Consider the following 24,608-nt stretch of genomic DNA (forward strand, 5'->3'; position numbering starts at 1 on the left):
CGGCTTTAAATATCTATCCAGTGATGCCTATAAAAAATTATATTTTAGTTCTAGTCTCTCCTCTGAACTCTTTTATTCGATTGCCTGTAGGATGTCTAACAGACATCTCAAACTTAACTTGGCCCAAACAGAAGTGTTGATTTATCCAAGCTATTTCTTTCATGTTATTCCTTTCAGTAACACCACCTTTCATTCCGTTACTTAAGTGGAAACATTGGAGGTTTCTCGTTCTCTCTCTTTCACAACTCATATCCCAAATTTAAGCAAATATTGCTCTTTCCTCCAGAATATATCTTAAATCTTAACCACTTTATACTGCTTCCACCAGGATCATCTTAGTCCAAGAAACGATTATCTAGCCCCTGGACTATTTCAGATGCTCACTGTCCTACCGGATGTGCTTGTTCCCTGCTTCCCACATAACGGGGAGAGCGAGCATTTTGAACTATCCATGAGATTATGTCGCCTTCCCCACTTTCCACTTGTCATGACTTCCCATCCCACTTAGAACAAAATCCACAGTCCTTACCCGTGAGGGTCGCTGAATGAACTGAAGCTGATGCTTCTCCAACTGCATTGCGATTTCCCTTCTTGCTCCCTCTGCTTGCAGCCATTGTAACCTCCTCGCTGCCCCTTGAGCTTGCCGAGTGCATCACCAGCACGTGACTTGAATCCTCCTCTGGCCCCTGTCTCACCTGGAGAACTTTGACTCCCCTCTACCTTGTAGGAGTCACAGTCCTGGTGACCACCATTTCCTTCAGGACCCACGTGGGAGCTGAGGCTTCCACCCTGCAGACTGCTTCACATCTGTTTAGTATTGAGTCCATGGAGGTATCTCTTGTATTCCTATACATTTGTTCTTGTTATTTTGGTTCTATATTGTTATGTGTTTGGACAAGAGAGATGTTTTCTTAAACTTTTTTTTTTTTAATTTTAACTTTTATTATTTTGGCTGCACCACGTGGTTTGAAGGATCTGAGTTCCCGGACCAGGGATTAAATCTGGGCCCTCGGCAGTGAAAGGGCAGAGTCCTAACTATTGGACAGTGAGGGAATGTGTGGAGAAGAAAGTTTTATCTTTACTGGGACATCAAAAAGAAAAGGCTTTAAACCTATAATTTTTCTTTTGAGCTTACTGTTACTTGTACTCATATATATATATATTTTTTTGCTACAACTTTTCCCCTTGATAATGTATAATTTCAGTTTTGATTTGCCCTAAGATCCATGAATTCTCTAGGAGTATTTTCTTGATGCCTATTTCCCCTCATTGATTTCTAAATTTTGTGTCATTATTAGAGAATATGGCCTATAACATTTTTCTCACAAATTGCAAGATCAGAAGAATAAAAGTATATTCTTAAACTTTAAGGGGTAAAGTTCTATAGTTGTTAAGTAAAATTTATTGACTATATTATTCAAAAACTTTATATTATCAATTTTTAAAATCTATTTGGCTTGCCAGCTTCTGAAATAAATATTGTAGAACTCTCCACTATGGATATATATACATTTTCAAATTCTCTTTGAGTTGTTAGGAGTTTTTGTTTTATGTAGTTGTCTGCTATGTTGTCTGTTGTATAAAGTTTTATGACTGTTACAGCTTCTTTGTGGGTTGCATCTTTTATTATCACATAATATTCTTTGCCTTGTCTGACATGTTTGTCCTTGAATTTGCTTTGTCTGACATTGGTACTTCTGCTTTCTTTTTGCTTGCCTTTGCACGGCCTATTGCTGACTATTTTTAACCTTTTTCTTTTCTATGTGTGTGTTATATTTAAACAGTACAGAATTGGATTTTACTTTTTTTTTTTTTTTGCTTCGGAGAAGCAAGGATTCATTATTACTTGCAGCCAGTAAGGAGAATACTTGGCCTTTCTGAAAGCAGTGTCTGGATTTTACTTTTTATTTACATCTGACAGTCTCAGATTTTTAATGGAGAAATTAATTCTGTTCCCCTTTTTGTGTTAAAGAGTATACTTAGGGTTTAGGGCTTCTGTGTTATTTTTTATTGTTCTCTGTATCAGTTAGGAATGTGCTCGGCTGTAAGTGACAGAATGCACCATTAATAGTTGTCTGATTAAAGAAATCTTTCATATTTGTATTACCACATTTCATTTAATAATTAAAGAACTTTATTTCTTGGAGTTCCTCATTTTTCCTAAATGATAAGAAGTCTGGAGGTATACTGCAGTGGCTCGATTAGTTTAGCTTCTCAGTCAGATCGGCAAGGCCTCATCTCCTCTCACATTTCTGCTTACTCATCTCTGGCATGTGGCTTTCTTCCTCATGGCTGAAAAAGTCCTCCAGCAGCTCCTGACATCACTTCATTCCAGCCAGGAAGAAGGAGGGGAGGTAAATGAGCAAAGAGTGAACACATTTCTCCTAAGAAGTCTTCACCTTTTGTTTAGAACAAGAAAGCCTTTTGCTGGGACATCTGCCCACATCTTCTTGGTCAAAAGTGGGGATGACTGGTCACTTCTAGGTCGACTACTTGCCAATGAGAATAATATTACGTGATGGGTTTAGACCAGTTTCATTTGTCCTTTGGGGCTGGAGTAGAAACTTGCCTTTCCTGAAATGCAGGGATCTCTGTTACTTCCCAAATTGGGGTTTTTAGCAAGCGAGGAAGGTGGCTGGGATGGATGGTGAGGAGGTAACTGATAGCATCTGCTATGATAGCTACTCATTTTCTGTTGTTTTCTCTTTTCCTTTTAAGTATTGTTCCAGGATTGAAAAACCTGTTATCATGCACCTTTGCCCACAGCTAATTTGGAAGGTCTGCAATTCTGTAGTAGTCGCTTCCTTGCTTCTATCAGTCATAATTAAACTTACATTCCTCTAGTACTGCATTGCTTTTAACATAGTAAAAAGATAACGATGCCTTTATATATCAGCCAGGGGAGTTAATGCTGCCGTCTGCAATTGATAAATTCTGAAATTTCAGTGAGTTATAATGGAGGTCTAGTTCTGATTACGTCACAGCTTGACGTGGATTGGGTAGCTGTGGCATGGCTCGCCTTCGAACACTGACTCATGGATCAGGCCTGTTTTCTCTCCACCATCTTAGAGTCGTCAATTTCCTGCTGGGTGGGTGGGAAAGAGAACGTGGAAAAAGGCACGCTGACTGCAAACAGCCTTAGCCCGGAAGTGGCACAAGTTACTTCCCCTGATGTTTCATAGACGAGAATTCAGTCACGTGGCCCCACGGAATTGAAGGGGACCTGAGAAAAGTCACCTGCTGGGCTCAGGGAGAGGAGGTGGCGTGCTGGACATAGTGCAGTCACTGTCACAAACTGTCATTCCAGTCATCCATGCATTTGTTTTTCTCTGCATAGATACACTCACTGCCTCCTTAACGGGGGTGCCTGCAAGTCTCACCTGGTCACTGCATCAGTCCAAAGTCCACAGTCTACATGTGTACGGCATTAGGCCCTCTAAGGTCCTGATGTGGCTCAAAAGACATGTCATCCTCACACCCTCGAGACATGATACACAGTGGGGGGAGCAGGGTCAGAATGTCCACTGTGGAAAAGGTGGGAGTATGAGCCCCACTTAGTCACTAGTCTATAGCATCATGAGGTCCTCCAGGTCAGACTCTGTGAGGACCCCCTGCGCTGGCAGTGAAGGGATGACCTTGAATGGACACTGACCGTACTCTGGAGGCTCCTCCTTGTTCATTATTCCCCTAGGCTGCATCCGAAGTGAATACAGAGGATCTCATCCTCCTTGGACCATATAGATATAGACTTTGAAACCTGCCTCCTGGTCATCGAGGTTGGGTGCCCAAGCGTTGTTTAAGTCATTAAGTCCAGACTCAGAGACTTAGTAGGCTTCTCATCTCTTTGCTTCCATGTGCCAGGAGCAACAGCTAAGATTCTTCTCTGGACGTATTTCAGAAATTGCGTTTTCCTTTGCATCTTTATCCCATGCCTCTACTTTTCAACTGAAGGTCATCTGCATTTAGGCTGTTTGAAAAATAAGCGTGAAAGACTGCACCCTTCGTGTCTTGTTTTAGCCTGGTTCCTCTCAGGAGCAGAGACAAGGTTGGGAGACAATCACACAAGAGTTTATTCAGGAAACACCTGTGAGAGAAAAAGGGCCGGGAGCTGGAGGAGGCTGGGAGAGCCATCGCGCTGTAGTCAGTGCAGGCATGACCTTGAGTGAAAGAGAGGGGAGGGAAGGTTGGGTGGAGGCGTTCCAGGCTGTCCAGGGAAGGTTTGTTACAGCCTCTGAGGAGTTGCCCTTCACAGGAGTCTCATGTCTCCCAGGAACCAGCCTGCCATGCTCAGCTGAAGACTGGGAGCATGACCTTGGGCTCAATTCTTTCTGTTCCTTAAACACTTAAAAAAAAAAAATTAAAAAAAATTTTGGCTGCACCACCCAGCATGTGGGATCTTAGTTCCCTGACCAGGGACTGAACCCATACTCCCTGCAGTGGAGTCCCAACCACTGGATTGCCAGGGACGTCTCCTCAATTCTTTCTTGAACTCATTTCTTTCCCCTAACATCTTGCCAAACACAGCACCTAGAAACTAATGCATACTCCTAGTGCTGTGTTTTCCAACCTCCTTTCTTAAGAGAGACAAGTTCAGAAGGCATGAGGGTCTTTGTTTTAAGTTACAGTGTCTGACAGCTTTACCAGATGCTTCGTTCCTGCATCACATGAATCTTCAGCCAACCAGCCTGCTAAACACCACTACTAAAGCACTGACAGTCAGTTGATATTCTTGTTGCAGCTTGTACCCCACTTTGGGGTCAGATCTCCATTTTAGTCATGGTTATCAGTGGAATCTATTAGAACAGGCAGACTGAAAAATCTCAGTGACTTAATCCAACACAAATTTATTTCTTGCTCAGGTTATGGGCTGATGTGGGTCAGGGAGATACAGGGGCTGGTTGCTTCCTCTTGCAACACCACCATCTCCAATTCTTTGCTTCCAGTCAACAGACAGGGGAGATGATAGACAGAGATGAGAAATGAGAGAGAGAGAAGACTCAGAAGATGCTTGACTCCAAAGTGCCTTGGCTTGTATGAAAGTGTTAGTTGCTCAGTATTGTCCAACTCTTTGCAACTCCATGAACTGTAGCCTACCAGGCTCCTTTGTCCATGGGATTCTCCAGGTAAGAATACTGGAGTGGGTAGCCATTCCCTTCTCCAGGGGATCTTTCCCATCCAGGGATCAAAGTCAGGTCTCCTGCATTGCAAGCAGCTTCCTTACCGTCTGAGCCACCAGGGAAGCTTTGGCTTGGAAGTGACACAAGTCTTCCTTCAGTGAGTCACCTGATGTCCGCTCTGCTGAAGATCTCAGGTCTCTGGGCTTGGACACCAGTTCCAGCCCTGAACACCTGCTCCAGCAGGCTGACCTGGCTGCCATATTGCTCCCTAGAGGGAATGGGAGGGGGAGATGGCTGTGGAACAGGTCAATCTCTGTCTGGCATCCTCTTTGCAGATGACAAGGTTTTGTATGGTGATGTGATGGTTGTGCACCCCTGGTCAACCCAGGTCATTCCTCACTCATTACAACTCTGACCTTTTTTTTTTCCTTCCTTCTCCTTCTTCCTCCTGTTGTGAGGCAGCGAGTGACAAGCACATCCAGTGGCTGCTGGGGGCAGATGGCGAGGTCTGGGTCTGGATCATGGGAGAAGGTCCTGGTGACAAGCCCTATGAAGAGATCTCTGAGGAGCTGATTGCAGAGAGAGCGAGGCTGCAGGCGCAGCGGGAAGCCGAGGAACTCTGGTGAGAGGTGCCACCGGGTGTTGAGGTGGGGAGAGGGTGCTGGTGCCTGAACACGGAGGCTTGGGGTGGGCTCAAATTAAGGATAATAGATTATGGGTGGGAAGGAGAAGCCAGTGCCAGGCAGCTGGCAGGCTGTTTGGAGCTGTGCTAAGATTAGGTGGCCGAAGAACTAGTCTTACATCAGGTAGAGCTTGTGGTCCAAGTCTCAGTTCCACTCATTAGTGGGGAGGTGATTCGAGGCCTCAGTTTTCTACACCTGTGGTTTGGGGACCACAACACCTTTTTAATATAGTTGGATTTATTGAGATAATACATTTGATATTCTTTCGCCTCTTCCCTCACTGAGTTGTCCCTAGGACAGCAGGGCAATTTGAATATCACTCTTAAAGTCTGCTTGTTCCTCTTTGTGTTACCTCTGTTTTTCACACAAGATGGACACTGAAGCCTCTGCTGATACTGGGAGGGTCAGACTTCTTTCATAAACAACTTACGACGTATTTGTTGCTAAACTTGGAAGTTTGTATGAGGTCGGTGCCAACATTTTTCCCACAAGTTTTAATCACGGTGTTTTTGTTGTTGTTGTTTTTGACTACACTGGGTCTTCCGTCCTGTATGCAAGCTTTCTCTACTTGCAGCGAGAGGACTTCTCATTGTGGTGGCTTCTTTTGTTGCAGAATGCAGGCTCTAGAGCCCAGGCTCCAGAGAAGGCAAGGGTCTTTGGGGTCGCACAGAGTTGGACACGACTGAAGTGACTTAGCAGCAGCAGCAGCAGAGCCCAGGCTCAGTAGTTGTGGCGCACGGGCTTAGCTGCCCCTCGCATGTGGGATCTGTCTGGACCAGGGATTGAACCCCGGTACCCTGCATTGACAGGCAGATTCCCAACCACTGGACCACCAGGGAAGTCCAATGACAATGTTCTAAATAATAAAATTGTGACATATATTCATGTTGAGGTTTGACAGAAAACAGCAAAATTCTGTAAAGCAATTATCCTTCAATAAAAAAATTAATTAATAAAAAAAATTGTGACATATGACCAATATTGAAAACTATAAAGAATTAATTAAAGAACAACTCAATACCCATCACCTAGGATAAGCATGATGAGGATTAGGGCAATACCTGCTCTGTAAAGTGCTGTATTCACACCTTGATAAATTGATTACTATAGATCCACAGCATTATTCAAGGTACCTGTATAGTATCCCATTACATGAGGAACTCAACTTATTGATCCTGTTGAGGGACATTTGTGCTGTTTGCCCTTTTTTTTAATGTTGTAAAAATCCTCTGATGTGCATCTCCCTACACCTTTGTAAACTCAAGCAAGAAATGGGATTCCTGAGTTTGTTTTTTTTTTTTTTTTTCCTGGCTTCCAAAGCAGTTCTGCTGATTTACATTCCTGTACAGGAGAGGAACGGTTTTTTTCCCACCTTTGCCAACATTTGTGAACCTCAGACACTTGCCATTCTGATAGACCAAGAATGACTGGGCATGGCTTTTATTTGAAATTCTGTTGGCATGTGGTCCCTTCCTTTCCCACGCCTCCTGATATCTGCTGTTCTCTTGAAAGGAAACAGAAGGAGGCAGAGATCACCAAAAAGTTCCGGGATGCTCTGGCCAATGAGAAAGCCCGGATCCTGGCAGAGAAGTGGAAGGTGGAGATGGAGGACCGCAAGGCTGCCAAAGTCCTGGAGGAGCGCATCCATGAGGAATTCAAGGTGGGCCAGTGCCTGGGTGTCGGTGTGAGGCCACCTGTTGCAACCCCCAGGCTGATCTCTGGTTGGACCAGTCCTTGGCCAACCACTCTATGCTTTAGAGCACTCTCATAGTGCTTTATGAGAATAGAAATCAGACGTGTCTGAGTAGGAAGGAACTTGATATACCATCTTGGCTAATTCACTTCTCCTTGTACAGATGAGGAAATTGAGGGCCAGATAGGGAAGAGACTGTGTGTAGTGGTGATTGGTTTGGGGACAGAGCCAGGATCAGAACTCAGCCCTCTGCATCCCAAACCAAGGGTCCTGAAGTGGGGCCTGAAGAGAGCTGAGTCTGTGGTCAGACCAGCCTGGGATCCAGTTCCAACTCTATTGCTCACTCTTGTGTGACCTTGGGAAGCTTGCTGAACTTCTCTGAGCTTCTTGTTTGTAATATTCGTAATAACAACAATCTCCTTGAGATTTTTGGAGGATTCAAGGAGATGAAAAATGTAAATTTTTCTGCCCAGCACAGGACATTGTTTGTAAGTTTGCATATCTGTTCATTCTGAGACTCAAGAGTTTGGAGCTGGTAAAGGAGCTTTACAGTCCTGTAGCAAGAAGCTTAAGTTTCCTGAAAAAAAGCTTAGGTTAATATTTTTTCTTCTGGTTCCTATTTTGAGATTTTTTTTTTTTTGGCTATGTAGGAATAATATATTTCTCAGGGGGTAGAAAACTCAGAAAATACTCTAAATAAAAAGGGGAAAAAAAAACAAGAATCATGCTGAATCTCAGCAGTTGTATATTTTTGTGAATTGTATATTAATGGCATTTGCCCATTTTTGAATTTTTAAAAACATTCCCCCTATAATGATTAGATAAAGGGGACATTGGCCTTTTAATATCATTTCTGTTGTAAATATTTTTTCTCAGTGTTGTTGTTGCAGTTTTCTTAATTTTGGTTATAGTGGTTCATGATGTACAGAAGGTTAAAATTTTTATTAGCCAATTATATGAATCTTGTTCTCTATTAGTTGTTTTATGCATAGAAAGACCATCATCACAAGCTTATAAAAATACTAATCTACATTGCTTTGTATGTCTTTCCAGATCTCATTTCTTTGTACTCAATTTTCCTTCACTTTGCTGTGTGGTATGATATATGGCTCTCACTTTATTTTATTCCAAATGGCTAGCCCATTATGTTAACATCATTCACTATGTAAATCATCCTCTCTCCTCTCATTGGATTTCCTGCCTTGATTCTTACTTCTTACTTACTTTTGGATCCTTTTGTGGATTTTTCTTCTTTGACTGATTATTCCTGAGCCAGATGTAATTGTTTAATTGTATGTAACTTTAACATAAATTTTACCATCTATTAAAGTTAGAGTGTATCATTATTCTTCATTTCTAAAATGTCCTTGGCTAATCTCATCCATTTTTTCCCCATTAGAGCTACTTTTGAATTATATTCTCAGTATCCTCTTCTCCCCTAATATCCAAAAAAATCTGTGTGGTGGTTTTCATTGAATTGCATCAATACCATTGCTGTATTTGTGGAAGATGAACATTTTTTATAATATTAAATCATTAAATCTTACTCAGGAATGTGATAAGTTCTTCCTTTTATCCAAAGTTTCTTTTTTTATCTTTGATATAGTTTTTTTTTTTCTAAATACCTATAAATGCACTGGCCACCCAATCCCAAACATTCTCAGTGACATATGAGGGCTTCTTTTTTTTGGACTTGGGTAAAATGTATTGTTTTCTTTAAGTGCTCTATGTTTCTTTCTTTTAAATTTTATGTTTAATATTTTTATTGATATTGTGATTGTGCTCATTACTTTTAAACCTACTGCAACTTCTATATATTTGCATTGTTATTGGTCTCCTTATTTAACTTTCCCATGAGTTGCCCTTTTTCTCTAGGAGATTCTTTTGCATTTTTAAGTGAAGGAATATGTACTCTCAAGACACTTCGTTAAAAAAAAATTCAAACTTGGAGAAAAGTGGAAAGAAAAACGACATGAGTACTCATATATTAATATTATCCACCTACATTTACCGATTATTAATATTTTGCCTCGATTTCATGCTCTTTGCTCTTCTCTTTCTCCGTCCACACATGCATACCCACAGGCGCACACACGGTCACATAGACATACTTGTACTTTTTTGTCGCTGTCAAACACTTTGAGAGAAAACTGCAGACATAGTGCTTTCTAACCCAGGAGTTGGCAAACTATTTTCTGTACAGGAGCAGATAGTATTTTAGACTCTGTGGGTCATGCTGTCTCTGACACAACTACTCACTAGGACATCATGGCACAAAAGCAGCCACAGACAACATGTAGACAAAAGAGTGAGACTGTGGTCCAACAAGATTTTCAAATAATGCCTGTCATTGGCCTGGGAGCTTCCCGATCAAACCTAATCCTTCAGTGTGCGTCTCCCACAAAGAAGGACATTTCCTGTCATAGCCACAAGAATCATTGTCACACTGATTGAAATTAACCATGTAATTCCATAGTAGTGACTCAAATCCCATCCACACTGGAGAGATGCTTAGTTTGTATTGCTGGATTTTGCATAGGAGCCTGGTGGGCCACCGTCCATAGGGTCGCAAAAGAGTCCAACGTGGCTTTGCAACTAAACAATAACAATTTAAGTCTGCTGGGGAAGAAAACCAGTACTTTTCACATGTCTCCAGCAGTGAGCATCGCCTGTTCCAATCCCTAGCCTCCCTCCTCCCCAGAGGTGGGCTGAGTCCCAGATGCCGGGAGGGTAGCTTGGCGGACCTGGAGTCTTAGGGCTCGGTTCCCAGCAGAGATTCTCTGATGTCTCCTTGAGGACCTCAGTGATTGAGGGGTAGAAATTGTATGCTGGCTCTGTGTTGGGGTTTATGGAGGAATCAGTAAAGCCATATGTTCACTGAGGAACCCAAATGCAGGCTTTTGTGTTATTTCCAAAGGTTATCGTTATTGTGTGGTTTTTTTTTTTTTTGTATGTGTTTTTTCTGTGTGAACACATATAAATGTGTTATATGTGTTTAATATACATAGTAAGTATGTCTGCTCTGAGGAGCCTCAGAAGTGCAAGTAGCATCTTTGAGGCCTTGGAAGGCTCATTAAGGAACATCAGATCAGACGTTGGGGCTGGATGGTCCTTGTTAATGAGCTGAGATATTTTCTGTCAGTGCGTCCGTACTTAGTTGCTAAATCATATCCGACTCTGCTACACGCCTGTAGCCCGCCAGGCTCCTCTGTCCGTGGAATTCTCCAGGCAAGAATACTGGAGTGGGTTGCCATTTCCTTCTCCAGGGAATCTTCCCCACCCAGGGATAGAACCCATGTCGCCGGCATCTCCTGCCTTGGCAGGCAGATTTGTTACCACTGAGCCACCTGGGAGCCCCATTTTCTGGCAGAGCTGTCTGTAAATGAACTACCCTTTTATTGTGACAGGCTCTCCATCACAGGAAGTGGTTATGTGTAGGCTGAAACAGTATCTGAGAAGGTTTCAGTGGTGGATTAAATATGCCTGGCAGCAAATACTTGGCCTCTCCTTCCTTTGAGAGGAGGAGTCTGGTTCCCCACCACTGAGCCTCTGTGACCTTGTGGCTAGCCTTGGTCTGTAGGGTGCAGTAGAAATGACTGTGTGTAAATTCTGAGGATGGACAAGAGCAGATTGCACCCTCTGGCAAGGCTCACTTTTGGAAGCTGCCTCACAAGAAGCCTTCCTGCCCTAGGTTCCCAGGCTATCTGCAAGGACACCCAGGCTAGCTAAAGAGAGGCTGTGTGAAGGAGCACCTAGGCACCACACACGCGAGTGAAGCCTTTGTGGTTCTTCCAGTCAGTGACCTCAGCCAAGTACTCGACCATGACTGACATAATGTGCAGCTGAAAGGCCACCCAGCCAAGCCTGGCCCGAACTAGTATCTTCAGAATCTCAAGCACATAAAACATTTGTGTTTTAAGCCACTAGATTTTGCTTATAGCTTGTTGTTATAATACTTAGCAATAGATAACTGCAACAGCTTTGCCAAAGGGATTTACGCAACGGGTTAGAGATTGGTTAGATAATTTTTATTGTGTCTTCCTACATCAAGATGCTAACATAATACGAATCTTGCATGCAGCAATGCACCGATAACATTCATCTAATTTAATACTTTTTCCCCTGAGACCAGAAGTGGAGGTTGTTTAGAGGAGGGTGGTGGTGGTAGTAATAAACTCCCTGTTCTCAAAGAGCTTACCAGGTGCCAGGGAAGAGAGAATTCTGAGCAGCCACTCAGCCCCAACCATAACCGGAGGCACCTTAGAGGGCAGAGGTCCTTCCAGAAACCCTGCACAAAGACAGAAAATGGAAAGGAGATAAATGGGGTGAAAAATGATCTGCTGGGGGAGAGAAAAAAGCACATGATGGGTGGAGGCAGACAAAAATCTGGAAAGACTGGCTGTGAGGCCCTTGAATGCTATGCCAAGGAGGTGGACTATTTTCTGTGGGCAAAGCAGACCTGCGTGTATTCAGAGGGCCATGTTTGATCACATCTTACGAGGAAAACTGGTGATGTGATTCAAGTGATGAACATTTAGGGTGCTGCTGCTGCTAAGTCACTTCAGTCGTGTCCAACTCTGTGTGACCCCAGAGACAGCAGCCCACCAGGCTCCCCCGTCCCTGGGATTCTCCAGGCAAGAACACTGGAGTGGGTTGCCATTTCCTCCTCCAATGCATGAAAGTGAAAAGTGAAAGTGACGTCGCGCAGTCGTGTCTGACTCTTAGCGACCCCATGGACTGCAGCCTACCAGGCTCCTCCGTCCATGGGATTTTCCAGGCAAGAGTACTGGAGTGGGGTGCCATTGCCTTCTGAGGGGAAGCCAATTAGATCTTTGCAATGGTCAAAGTGGTAAATGATGAGTGTCTGGACAGAGTCTGCGACTATGAAGAGATAAAGGGGATGGACAAAGAAACGCTGGTGGTGAAATCAACAATCAGTTAGATGTTGGTATGTGGCGCTAGTGGTAAAGAACCTATCTGCCAATGTAGGAGGCCTAAGAGGCATTACTGACTCAATGACGTGTGTTTGAGTAGACTCCCAGAGTAGGTGATGGACAGGGAGGCCTGACGTGCTGCAGTCCATGGGGTTGCAGAGTCAGACATGACTGAGAGACTGAACTGAAGAGACTTAGGTTTGATCCCAGGGTCAGGAAGATCCTCTGGAGGAGGGCATGGCAACTCACTCCAGTTTTCTTGCCTGGGAAATCCCATGGACAGAGGAGCCTGGCGGGAGGGCAGAGGAGCCTACAGTCTGTGGAATCGCAAAGAGTTGGACATGACTGAAGCGACTTAGCACATGAAGGAAAGCAGAGAGCAAGGCGTCTGAGCCCCAGTTGGAGGGATGGCTAGATGGCACCAGCCTTTTGCATGGGGATCTGGGAAGGAGGTTCAGGCTTGGAGGAGAGAGAATGTGCTTGGAATGGTCATGCTGAGGTTGGTGTTTGTTGCTTTTGTTTTTCCACCCAGGACAGAGAAGAGTGGGGAATGGAGGAGAGGAGAGAACCTGTATGAGAAACCTGGTGGTTGAGGGAGTTTGCCTGGGGAGCCTGGTCATAGGAAATTCATAAAATAGGAGGCATACTCCCAGAACCTTCTGTAGGGTTAAAGACAGAGTTTAAAAATAAGAGCTACAGATAGCTAGAAAACTGTTTTTGTTTTTTTTTTTTTTTAAAAAAACAACATTCTGTTGTGGCTGACACTGTGCTTTGTCACTCAGTCATGTCTGACTCTTTGCGACCCCATGGACTGTAGCCCACCGGGCTCCTCTATCCATGGAGATTCTCCAGGCAAGAACACTGGAGTGGGTAGCCTATCCCTTCTCCAGGGGAACTTCCTGACCCAGGAATCAAACCGGGGTCTCCTGCATTGCAGGCAGATTCTTTACCAGCTGAGTTGCTGGCACTATTTGAATGCAGTTTACATGCATACAGAAGTTTTTTTTTTTTTTTTTTTAGTAAAAAGGTCGTGGAGCCAGATAAAATTTGCATTTTCCCCCGTTTTTTTTTTTAAACTCCTCAGACTGGTTTTGGGTGCTTCTCTGTCTGCTTCCACCCCCAGCACATGGGCAGCAGGGCTCCTGCTCTGCCCCTCACCCTCGAGGCCTGTGCCCTCCCTTCCCAGCCTGTAAGCCTCCTGCCCCATCCTGCCTCCTCCGGGTTTCCGTGATGGGGAACAGACTCGGCGCAGCTAAGTTCTCCTTTCATTTCCCTCTGTTTTCTACTCCAAGCCATTCTCTTTCTGTTCTTTTTCCTTTAAGGCTGGAGTTCATTTTGGCCACCTCACGACACGCTCTGCAACCAGAGATGCTATCGCTGCTTTAATTTCTCTCAAACATTTTTAGACTTTCTCTGAATTTCTCTTGGACAAGGCTGGCATCAGTGAGACACAGCATGGGGCGGTTTACCCTTTCCTCATCACAGATCATCACAAACGCTCTCTTCATCAATTCATTAAGTCACCCGCTCTTCTGGTCAATGTTTATGGAACAGCTACTATCTGCCTGGCCCTGTGCGGGGTACTGGTGATAGAAAAATGAACGACACGGGCCTGGCCCTGTCCTTTGGGAGCATGTTGTCCTACAAGACACGATGGTATCACTGGGCCAGGCCAAAACCAAAAAGGACTATGCCTTCCAGAAAAAGCACGTGTCTTCGTGACATTTTCCACTGGGGTGAGACGGATTGCGCGTCTGTGGGCTCCTGTGGTGTGCTGTTACTCATGTGTTATCAGGAGAAGGGGGACTGGATCAGCTGGACAGCTCAGAGGGCTTTGGGCTTGCCAGAAAAAGGCAATCGACTCCTAAGGTGGAAGGCAAGTGTTTGCCTACCTGCCTTTTGGCTGTATTGGCCTTTCGCTGCGAACCCAAAGAAAGATGGCCTTCAGTGATCACAGATGGGCCAAAGGATTCTGAAAGTAGCAACAGTGAGAGTTTCCAGGCAATTTCAGCTGTAAAGGTTGAGCATTTTTGCAAAACCAGGGTGAGGATGATGCCATACTCTTTATTTGTGGTGGAAAATGTCTTCTTTTATCAATTCATTTCTGTGAAGAGCTTACCTTTGCCACAGTAAGTGACCGGTCATGTTCCTTTGAGGTGGAGCTTGATGCAGGTTTCTGGCTCTCTTTTAAAAGTATTTCTTTGTTTCTTTCTTTACTTATTTGATCTTTAGTTATGGCATGGGGACTGTTAGTTGTGGCACGTGAGATCTAATTCTGTGACCAAGGACAGAACCCAGTCCCCCTGTTGGGAGCATAGAGTTTCAGCCACTGGACCACCAGGGAAGTCCTTGGTTTCTGGTGTTGTCCCACTCTCAGGAGAAAAGAATTGAGTGAACTGTGGAACTGCCATCCATCCATCTATCTGTCTATTTATTGGTAGTAAATTTTCCTCCATCTTTATTGAGGTGTGATTGACAAATCAAAATTGTATGAGAGGAGAAGGCAATGACACCCCACTCCAGTACTCTTGCCTGGAAAATCCCATGGACGGAGGGGCCTGGTGGGCTGCAGTCCATGGGGTCGCTAGGAGTCAGACACGACTGAGCGACTTCACTTTATTTTTTCACTTTCATGCATTGGAGGAGGAAATGGCAACCCACTCCAGTGTTCTTGCCTGGAGAATCCCAGGGACGGGGGAGCCTGGTTCGCTGCTGTCTATGGGGTCACACAGAGTCGGATACGACTGAAGCGACTTAACAGCAGTAGCAGCAGTAAGGTGTACAACGTGACATTTTGATATACATATACATTATGAAATGGTGACACAATCAAGCTGACTAACATATCCATCACCTCACCTACTCTTTTTGTGTGATGAGAGCACTAGTTTGATGAAGCCCATGTCCATTATATACAGTGTTCATTTATAGTCCTCTTGCTGTACGATAGATCTCCAGAATTTTTGCTTTCTATATAACTGAAGCTTTGTGCCTTTTCGCCACACAGCTAAAGTATCTATAGATAGATTTTTAAAAGTAGTATATGTGTATATACAGCGAAATAGTATTCAGTCTTAGAAGGAAGTCCTGACATTTGTGACAATGCAGATGAACTTGGAGAACATTATGCTAAGTGAAATAAGCTCGACACAGAAGGCCAAATGCTGCATGATCTTACTTAAATGTGGAGTCTAACAAAGTTGAACTTGTAGAAGCAGGGAGTAGAATGGAAGTCGTGGAGTTGGGATAGGAGTGGGTGGGGAGGGAAGTGGGCACTGGCATTTACCATGCTGCTTCCTGTTGCCACAGCTGGTTGGAGTCGGAACACTGTATTTAATTTGAGGTGGTTGGTCAAATGCCATTTATCTATGACTGGTACACCAGTCATAACCCTTTTCTGGGGGTACTAAGTCTCCTTGTTATGGTAAATTGTGTCCAGTTAAAATACATATGTTGAACTCCCAACCCTAGGGTCTCAGGATGTAACTGTATTTGGACCTAAAGGTCTTTATAGAGGAAATTAAGTTCAAATGAGGTTTTTAGGGCAGGCCCTAAATCAATGGCTTCCCAGGTGGCTCAGATGGTAAAGAATCTACCTGCAGTGCAGGAGACCTGGGTTCGATCCCTAGGTTGGGAAGATCTGGAGAAGGGATTGGCAACCCTCTCTAATATTCTTGCTTTGAGAATTCCATGGACCGAGGAGCCTGGCAGGCTACAGTCCAAGCTAAATCAATATGTTTGTTACCCTTAAAAGAAGAGGAAATTTGGACAGAGACATGGGTGAACACAGAGGAAAGACCATGTGCTGCTTATAAGCCAAGAAGAGAGGGCTCAGAAAGAAATCAACCCTGCTGACACTTTGGTCTTGAACTTCTGGCCTCCAGAACTGTGAGACAATAAATATCTGTTGTTTAAGCCTACCTTCCCCAGTCTATGGTGCTTTGTTATGGCAGCCGGGAAAACTAGTATCCTCACAAGGAAGTAAGACTGGGGGGTTGAAAGCCCTCTGGCTCTGACATGCCTCAACTGTCTGTAATTTCCCTGCGATCACTCCTGTTTGGAAGACTTCTGTGAGTGGACGATAGATCTATAGTCCCTGGTGGAAGCTCTCTTGGTTAGTGCGCAGTGTATTGAGCAATGTGGTGACCACAATCCGATTAAGGATTCCTGGGAGAAGAATGGGAAACCCACTTTGTAAACTGTGATGTGCCATGCCAGTGTGACGCTTCGTTTTTATGCTGCTGAGATGCTAGTGACTGATGAAAGTGAAATACAACTTTGGGGTAAAATTCGATTTTTTCTGTTTTGGAGGCAGACAGACTTTGGTTCCAGTTTTGCATCCGACAATAACTCTCTGCTCTAGTATTTTGCATCTTAAAGAACAACCAACTCACCCTCCCTTTTCTAGCTTAACCCCACAGCCCCCTCTGGCTGCTGCTTCCTGTCTCTGCTCATTTTTAGAAGGAAATGTCTTGAAAGGAGTTGTCTGTGATCACTTCCTCTCTCTCCCCCATGCTGCCTGGATGGCTGCCCATTCGCTCCACCAGGGCTGCTGTTGACAAGATCTCACATCTCGTGGTCCTGAGACCACGTTCTGCGGTCCCTTGGTGCTTCTCTGTCATCTCTTGTGGTGTCTCAGTAGCCTGCAGCTCGGCTCACCACCCCCCTTTTCTTCTCAGCTTCTCCTGCAGACGTAGCCCCCTCTGGGTTTTTATCTTACCCCTTGGTCTGCCTTCTCAGTCTCACTTTCTGGCTCCAGCTCTTTCTCTCAACTTATAAATGGCTCAGTGCCCCCAAGGCATTCTGGGTGTTTTCTCTGATCTACGTTCTTTCTCTAATTGACAACATCAAGTCCGTGGCTGAGAAACATCACCCCCGTGCAGAAGGCCTCTCACTCAGCCTCTGCAGCCTGAGCTTAAGTCCCTGGGCCCCTTAAGCCCCAGGTTTGTGCATCCCCCTACCCACAGCAGGTCTCTTGGATGTCAGATGGCATCTCAGACTCATTAAACATAGAATTTTGACTTGTTTTCCTTCCAGCTAGTGTGGATAATTCCCTACTCAGACATGCCAAACCCATTTCCAATGCTGGGGCCATTGAGCCTGTGGTTCCCTCTCTCTAGAAGTTTCTTCTCCCTGAGATTCACTCATCAGCCTTCGTATTATTTAGGTCTCAGAGCAGTCCCTTCTCAGAGGATTTCTGGTCACACTGTCTAAAGTAGCTGTCTAGACTCTATCACTTACCCTGTTTTAATTCTCTGTATACTTTATTATATAATATGATATATTGAATAGTGTATTATATAAATATTATATGTAATACGATATATTACATAGTATGATATATAGTACTTCTGATATTCTGATATATTTTTTATTTTACCAGATGAGTGTTTTTCTGTCATTGGAAGGCAAGCTCTGAGAGAGTGAGGCTAAGTGCCTTTTTCACAGCTATGTCCCCAGTGCCTGGAGCAGGCAGAGTCTCCTAGGTGCTCAGTAAGGATTTGGTGAATGACTGGAGAAGCCCCTTAACATCTTTATCCCTTAATTACTAACTCCTAGAGAGTGGGTCATTAGGAATTTGTCTTTTTTTAGAATTTAAAAACGTGATTGTTGAATTGGAGAAAAATTCTCAATCTGTGTCATTTCAGAAGCGACAAAATCCTTGTTTTTTTTGTTTTTTTTTTTTTTAAACGAGGGGCTCAAAACTCAGTTCCCGTCTTCTTTGTTTTTTCTTCTTGATCCATTAAACTATCAGCGGACTGAAAAAATTATAAGCCACAAAAACAGAAAATGAGAGGAGGGGAAGAGCAGATGAAAATAATGCCCAAAGAAATTTGGTTTCTGGAAGACAGAGGGAGAGTGATGGGAGGTTAGCGGGCACCTGCAGGAAGGGGCTGGTGGTCCTGAATCAGCTCAGCCCAGAGGCCCCACAGGCTCGAGACTTGGGGACAGCGGGTTCAGTGAAGGATGGCGCTGCGAATGAGGGACTGGGGGCACGTTTCTGCACGGAGCGGCTGGACCCTCAGTTCCCTGCACGCACCTGTCTCTTCAGGCTGCTTCATCCCTCCCTCTGACCGGGAGTGGAAGGGACAACACTGGGGCTCAGCGTATCAGGACAAGTGGGGAGAACAGATGGGGGCGGGTAGGAATCCGGGGGAACAAGCACAGGTTTGAACTCTGAACCGTGGGACCTACAGTCAGGGTTGCCTGTAGGGTATCCAGAACTGGTCACATTGTTTTTTTGGTGGTGTTTTTGTCTATAGCAAGTTAATAATTTGAGCTACATAAACTCAGCCTATTAACTCTATTCTGGTGGCCCAATCTCAGGTGATCCTATTATAAAAATATTCTGTTGGCCAGGAACATTCATCTGCTCACTGGGCTACCCTTCTGGAACCAGGGCTTGGCCACTGGACCTGGGAGTGACTCCATAGTTATGAATCCTGGAGCTCCGTAGAGCACTTGGTTAACGCTTTGCATGGAGGAGAGGGTCAGAGAGTACCCTGAAGGGCTGAATGGGACCTGGTCTGGGTTTGGGGCATCTTACCTGAACCTACATCTGCCCCTGCCTGTCCTGGGGTACCATTTCTGGGAAACTTGCAGGGACAATTTGCAAAAAGGTACCTCAAAGCTTTGGTTTCTCATGAATCATGGGGCTCAGGCTAGGGGTCCTGCTTGCTTGAGTCTAAAGGCTGTCCTACCTGTAGCGTGCCTCCTATGCAGACTCCTGGGATGTTGGTGGTCAGGCACCACCCAGGTGGACACAGAAGATGTCAAATAATTGCAGAGAAAGAACCTCCAGGTGTTTCCACCTGAGGGTTCTCAGTGGAGTGGCTGATCCCTCATCCAGTCTTCTTAGAGTGAAACCCAAGGAAACCCCGAATACACACTCCGAGTCTCTGTTTCAGATATACTTTTTTTTTTTTTTTTTAGTTTGGCTGCCTTGGGTCTTTAGTTACGACACGTGGTGCTGTGCGGGCTCAGTAGCTGTGGTGTGTGGGCTTAGTTGCTGCAAGGCAAGTGGGATCTTAGTTCCCCAACCAGGAATCAAACATGTGTCCCCTGGATTGCAAGGAGGATTCTTAACCACTGGACCACCAGGGAAGTCCCTCAGAAACACACTTGCTTTCCTCTTTGAATTGTGAGCAGTCAGGGAACATCAGACATCAGAAGAAAACCTCTGACACAAATGATAGGTACCAAATAAAACAAACTTTAAAGAAAAGAACAAAACAAAACAAAAAGAAACCAGAAGAAATAGACCTACATCAGAATATGAGGGAGAAAAATCCTAAAATCCTCAGAGATGAGTTCTGGCGTTTATGAAACAAGTACAGAATGCCACAAAGCAAAAAGGAACAAGCAAAGAATAAAAGAGGGCTTGGGAATTATAAATGTGCTAGCTGAAATAAAAAATTCAGTGGAAGGTTTGGGGGATAAAGTCAGTGAAATCAACCAGGAAGTAGAACAAAAAGGCAAGAGGCAGGAAGTAGGAGAGAAACGATAAGGCACTTAGAGGGTCAAATCAAGAAGTCCAGCAGTTGACACATAGGAATTCTAGGAAGGAAAAAGCAAAATGAGAGGAGAGAAATTATCAGAAAAATCCGAAGCAGAGATGTAGTAGACTAGGACCTGAAACTCCAATCAAAAGCACCCTGAGTGCCTAGTAATCAATGAAAGAAACTCCACACCAAGACACATCTATTAAAAAGCTTCAGAATTCAGAGATAAAGAGGAAAATAGTGCCTTATGCAGAAGAATGAGAATCCGAGTGGCAGTACTGGATGCTAGAAGATAAGGAAGTGAAGTCCTCTAAGTTCTGCAGGAAAATGATTTTAATCAAATTCTATGCTTAGCTAGCCTAGCAGTTATATGCGAAGGTAACATAGATATTTTGACATGACTCTATATGGATATATAAATAATATACATATGATACAAAATATGTATGTAGATCTAGCTATACATATGTTGCTGTTGTTTAGTTGCTAAATTGTGTCTAACTCTTTGTGACCCTCTGGACTGTAGCCCACCAGGCTGCTCTCGTCCATAGAATTTTCCCAAGCAAGAATACCGGAGGGGGTTGCCATTTCCTCCTCCAGGGGATCTTCCCAACTCAGGGATCCAATGTGCATCTCCTGCATTGGCAGGCAGATTCTTTACCACTGAGCCACCAGGGGAGCCCCTGATGGCTTTACAGTGAACTATATTTATTTTAAAAAAATTTATTTATTTATGGTTGCACTGGGCCTTCATAACTGTGCATGGGTTTTCTCTAGTTGCAGTGAGTAGGGGCTACTTTTTGTCCTGGTGTGCAGGCTTCTCATTGCAGTGGCTTCTCTTGTTGCAGAGCCCAGGCTTTAAAGCGTGGGCTCAGTAGTTGTGGCATGTGAGCACAGTCATTCTGGGTCATATGGGATCCTCCTGGACCAGAGATCAAACCTGTGTCCCCGGTATTGGCAGGCAGATTCTTCACCACTGGACCACCAGGGAAGTCCTGTGAACTATATTTAATTATGTACCAATCTTTGATATAATTATGAATTGTGATGTAAATCTATTGTGAGGGTGATGAGAAGAAAAATATGGGTTTACACCAGTGTGGGAAATATAAGTGCTAAATATTCATGTACCAAAAAAAGGTAGTAATGTCTAGAATCAATAAATCAATAATGGCATTGAAACATGTATAATATCATATATGAAACGAATCGCCAGTCCAGGTTCAATGCATGATACGGGATGCTTGGGGCTGGTGCACTGGGATGACCCAGAGGGATGGTACAGGGAGGGAGGTGGGAGCGGGGTTCAGGATGGGGATCACGTGTATACCCGTGGCTGATTCATGTTGATGTATGGCAAAACCAATACAATATTGTAAAGTAATTAACCTCCAATTAAAATAAATAAATTTATATTAAAAATAAATCAATAATTAGCAGCATTATTCAGACATGGATATAACCACACAAAGGAAAGCTAAAATAATTGAGAATGGTGACCTCTAGGCACTAGATAAGAGTGGGGTACTCTTGCCTGGAAAATCCCATGGACGGAGGAGCCTGGTGGGCTGCAGTCCATGGGGTCGCTAGGATTTGGACACGACTGTATAACTTTCAAGTAGACAACCTGAGTGACTTCACTTTCACTTTTCACTTTCATGCTTTGGAGAAGGAAATGGCAGCCCACTCCAGTGTTCTTGCCTGAAGAATCCCAGGGATGGGGGAACCTGGTGGGCTGCCGTCTCTGGGGTCGCACAGAGTCGGACACGACTGAAGCGACTTAGCTGTAGCAGCAGCAGCAGGTTGGGTAAAGTGGTTTAGAGAATTAATTTTTTTTTATAACAAGCCCTCTGGCATGATTGACATGTGTGTTCATGTTGCTTTGATTAAACAAAAGTAAAGGAAAATACACACAGCCTTTTTGGAGCTTGAAAGCAGGACAATATTTGGAGATTTGGGGCCCCCGAAACTGTTTTCTCTTTGAAATATCTTCTTTGGAAATGAGGTTAAGATATAATCATATCCTCCACTCTTCCCCAGTAGCATAGTGGACACCTTCAGACCTGAAGGACTCATCTATTGGTGTCATATCTTTTTGGCCTTTTATACAATTCATGAGGTTCTCACAGCAAGTATACTGGGCTGGTTTGCCAATCCCTCTTCTAGTGGGTTAAGTTTTGTCAGAACTCTCTGCTATGACCTGTCCATCTTAGGTGGCCCTGCATGGCATGACTTCACTGAGTTATGCAAGCCCCTTTGCCATGACCAGGTGGTTGATGCAAACAGACGACTCATTGGAAAAGTCCCTGATGCTGGGAAAGATTGAGGGCAGAAGGAGAAGAGGGTGTCAGAGGATGAGATGGCTGGCTGGCATGACTGATGCAATGAACATGAACTTAGGCAAACTCCGGGAGACATGAGGGACAGGGAGGCCAGGTGTGCTGCAGTCCATGGGTTTGCAAAGGATTAGACATGACTGGGTGACTGAACAGCAACAACAATAATCATAGCCTGCTTAACTTGCCTCCAAGAAGACCAGGCTCCCCTCCTCATGCCCACTTCCCTCTTCCCCAGAATGGAGGTATGACCAAGCGTAGCCCAGAGTTCTCTTATTATTGCAGAAAGCGTCACATATTTGATTCACATATTTCAAGTCATTTGATCTTTACCATGGCCTGATCAGATATAACTGTTACCATTTCATGTGTGTAGAGACAGAGTCTGGAGTGGCCTCCTCTGGCCACCTTTCCATGTGACATCTTAGCCCTGACTGCCTGTGACCTGTTACTATCACCTAATGTCATTCTGTCTCCATGTTTTTTAGAGGAAAGAGGAAGAGGAGAGGAAGCAAGGAGAAGAGCAGATTCGCCTCCAGGAAGAGCAGAGGGCGAAGGAACTCTACTGGACCCTGAAGCAGGCCCAGCTGCAAAGCCACCCCAACGAGAAGGAGGAACGTGAGTGGGAAGAACAGTGTGAGTAGCACTTGCTTTTTTTAAAAAATTAATTCAGTTCAGGTCAGTTCAGTCACTCAGTCAGGTCCAACTCTGCGACTCATGGATTGCAGCATGCCTGGCCTCCCTTGTCCATCACCAACTCCCGGAGTTTACCCAAACTCATGTTCATTGAGTCAGTGATGCCATCCAACCGTCTCATCCTCTGTCGTCCCCTTCTCCTCCTGCCCTCATCTTGCCCAGCATCAGGGTCTTTTCAAATGAGTCAGCTCTTCACATCAGGTGGCCAAAGTACTGGAGTTTCAGCTTCAGCATCAGTCCTTCCAATGAACACTCAGGCCTGATCTCCTTTAGGATGCACTGGTAGGATCTCCTTGCAGTCCAAGGGACTCTCAAGAGTCTTCTCCAACACCACAGTTCAAAAGCATCAATTCTTCGGCACTCAGTTTTCTTTATAATCCAACTCTCACATCCATACATGACCACAGGAAAAACCATAGCCTTGACTAGGTGGACCTTTGTTGGCAAAGTCATGTCTCTGCTTTTTAATATGCTCTCTAGGTTGGTTATAACTTTTCTTCCAAGGAGTGAGCATCTTTTAATTTCATGGCTGCAGTCACCATCTGCAGTGATTAGTTAGGTCTGCTGGATCTTCCTTTCCGTCTGCAGTGATTAATTAGGTCATTAAATCTTCCTTTCAGCATGCAGACTCTTAGTTGCGGCATATGGGATCTAGTTCCCTGACTCAGGCCTCCTGCATTGGGAGCTCAAAGTCTTAGCCCCTGGAACACCATGAAGGTCCTAAGCTTTCTTACTGGGGACTGGGAGACTGGCCTGTTTTCTCAGCCACTTTCCTCCCACATGTCTATTTGCTCAGTCATCATTCCAGTTCATCTGCTTAGCCCAGATGCCTTTAACCTGTGTCAACCATGTATATGGTTCTGCTAAGGACCCAGAGGGTAAGAGCTCCATCCTCAAGGAACTTACTTGCCTGTTGGGGAGATTTCTTATACTAAAGAATAAAACTCTACATTTACTGAGTTACCAATAATTTTCTGGCTGGTGCTAAGCCCTGGAGATCCAGAGATGAGGGATCATGGTCTGTATCTTGGGGGAACTCGCCGGCCAGGCAGGAGCTAGACACACAGGCTAAGGGCTTTGAGGGAAAAGGTACATGTTCAGTTGGAGCACATGGTGGCTATTCTGGTGGCATTCCAGATGAGAAGGTATAAAGTGAAGCTGCTGGGAGCATGGGGATATGGGACGAAGAGGCTGGAGAAGGTAGTCAGGATGGAGGACCCAGAATATGATGAAGGGATGTGGTCTGCTTAGGAAGTTAGAGATGTATGTGAAAAAGTGAAAATCACTTGGTCATATCTGACTGTTTGCGATGCTATAGACTGTAGCCTGCCAGGCTCTTCTGTCCATGGAATTCTCCAGGCAAGAATACTGGAGTGGATTGCCATTCCCTTCTCCAGGGGATCTTCCTGACCCAGGGATCAAGCCAAGGTCTCCTGCACTGCGGGCAGATTCTTTACCATCTGAGCCATTAGAGATGTATAGGTGGCTCTTAATCTTGGAGAGTGTCGGGGGTGGCAAGAAGTTAGGTGGGAAAGAGGAAGTGGAACTAAGCTTGAAGGTGGTGTTTTAATATGTACGCGAGACTTGCTTTAACCAGGTATGGATAGGCATGCAGATGTGGAAACGACTGTTGCAAGAAGTTTTTGC

General features: G+C 44.5%; 1 protein-coding gene across 2 annotated transcripts in view; it reads left to right on the top strand.

Annotated features, from left to right (window-relative positions):
• The window catches only part of SH2D4B (SH2 domain containing 4B), an 85,598-nt gene that overhangs the window by 15,714 nt on the left and 45,276 nt on the right, over positions 1-24,608 (top strand). The window contains exons 2-4 of one of the 2 annotated variants that reach the window (XM_061405511.1): positions 5,580-5,739; positions 7,313-7,460; positions 22,754-22,901. In XM_061405511.1, the coding sequence (XP_061261495.1) occupies positions 5,580-5,739; positions 7,313-7,460; positions 22,754-22,901 (456 nt within the window). Of the gene's footprint in view, positions 1-5,575; positions 5,740-7,312; positions 7,461-22,753; positions 22,902-24,608 lie in introns of both variants that reach the window. The other variant, XM_061405512.1, reaches the window with a different exon arrangement.

The sequence above is a fragment of the Bos javanicus genome, chromosome 28 (assembly GCF_032452875.1).
Source record: "Bos javanicus breed banteng chromosome 28, ARS-OSU_banteng_1.0, whole genome shotgun sequence".
NCBI lineage: Eukaryota > Metazoa > Chordata > Mammalia > Artiodactyla > Bovidae > Bos > Bos javanicus.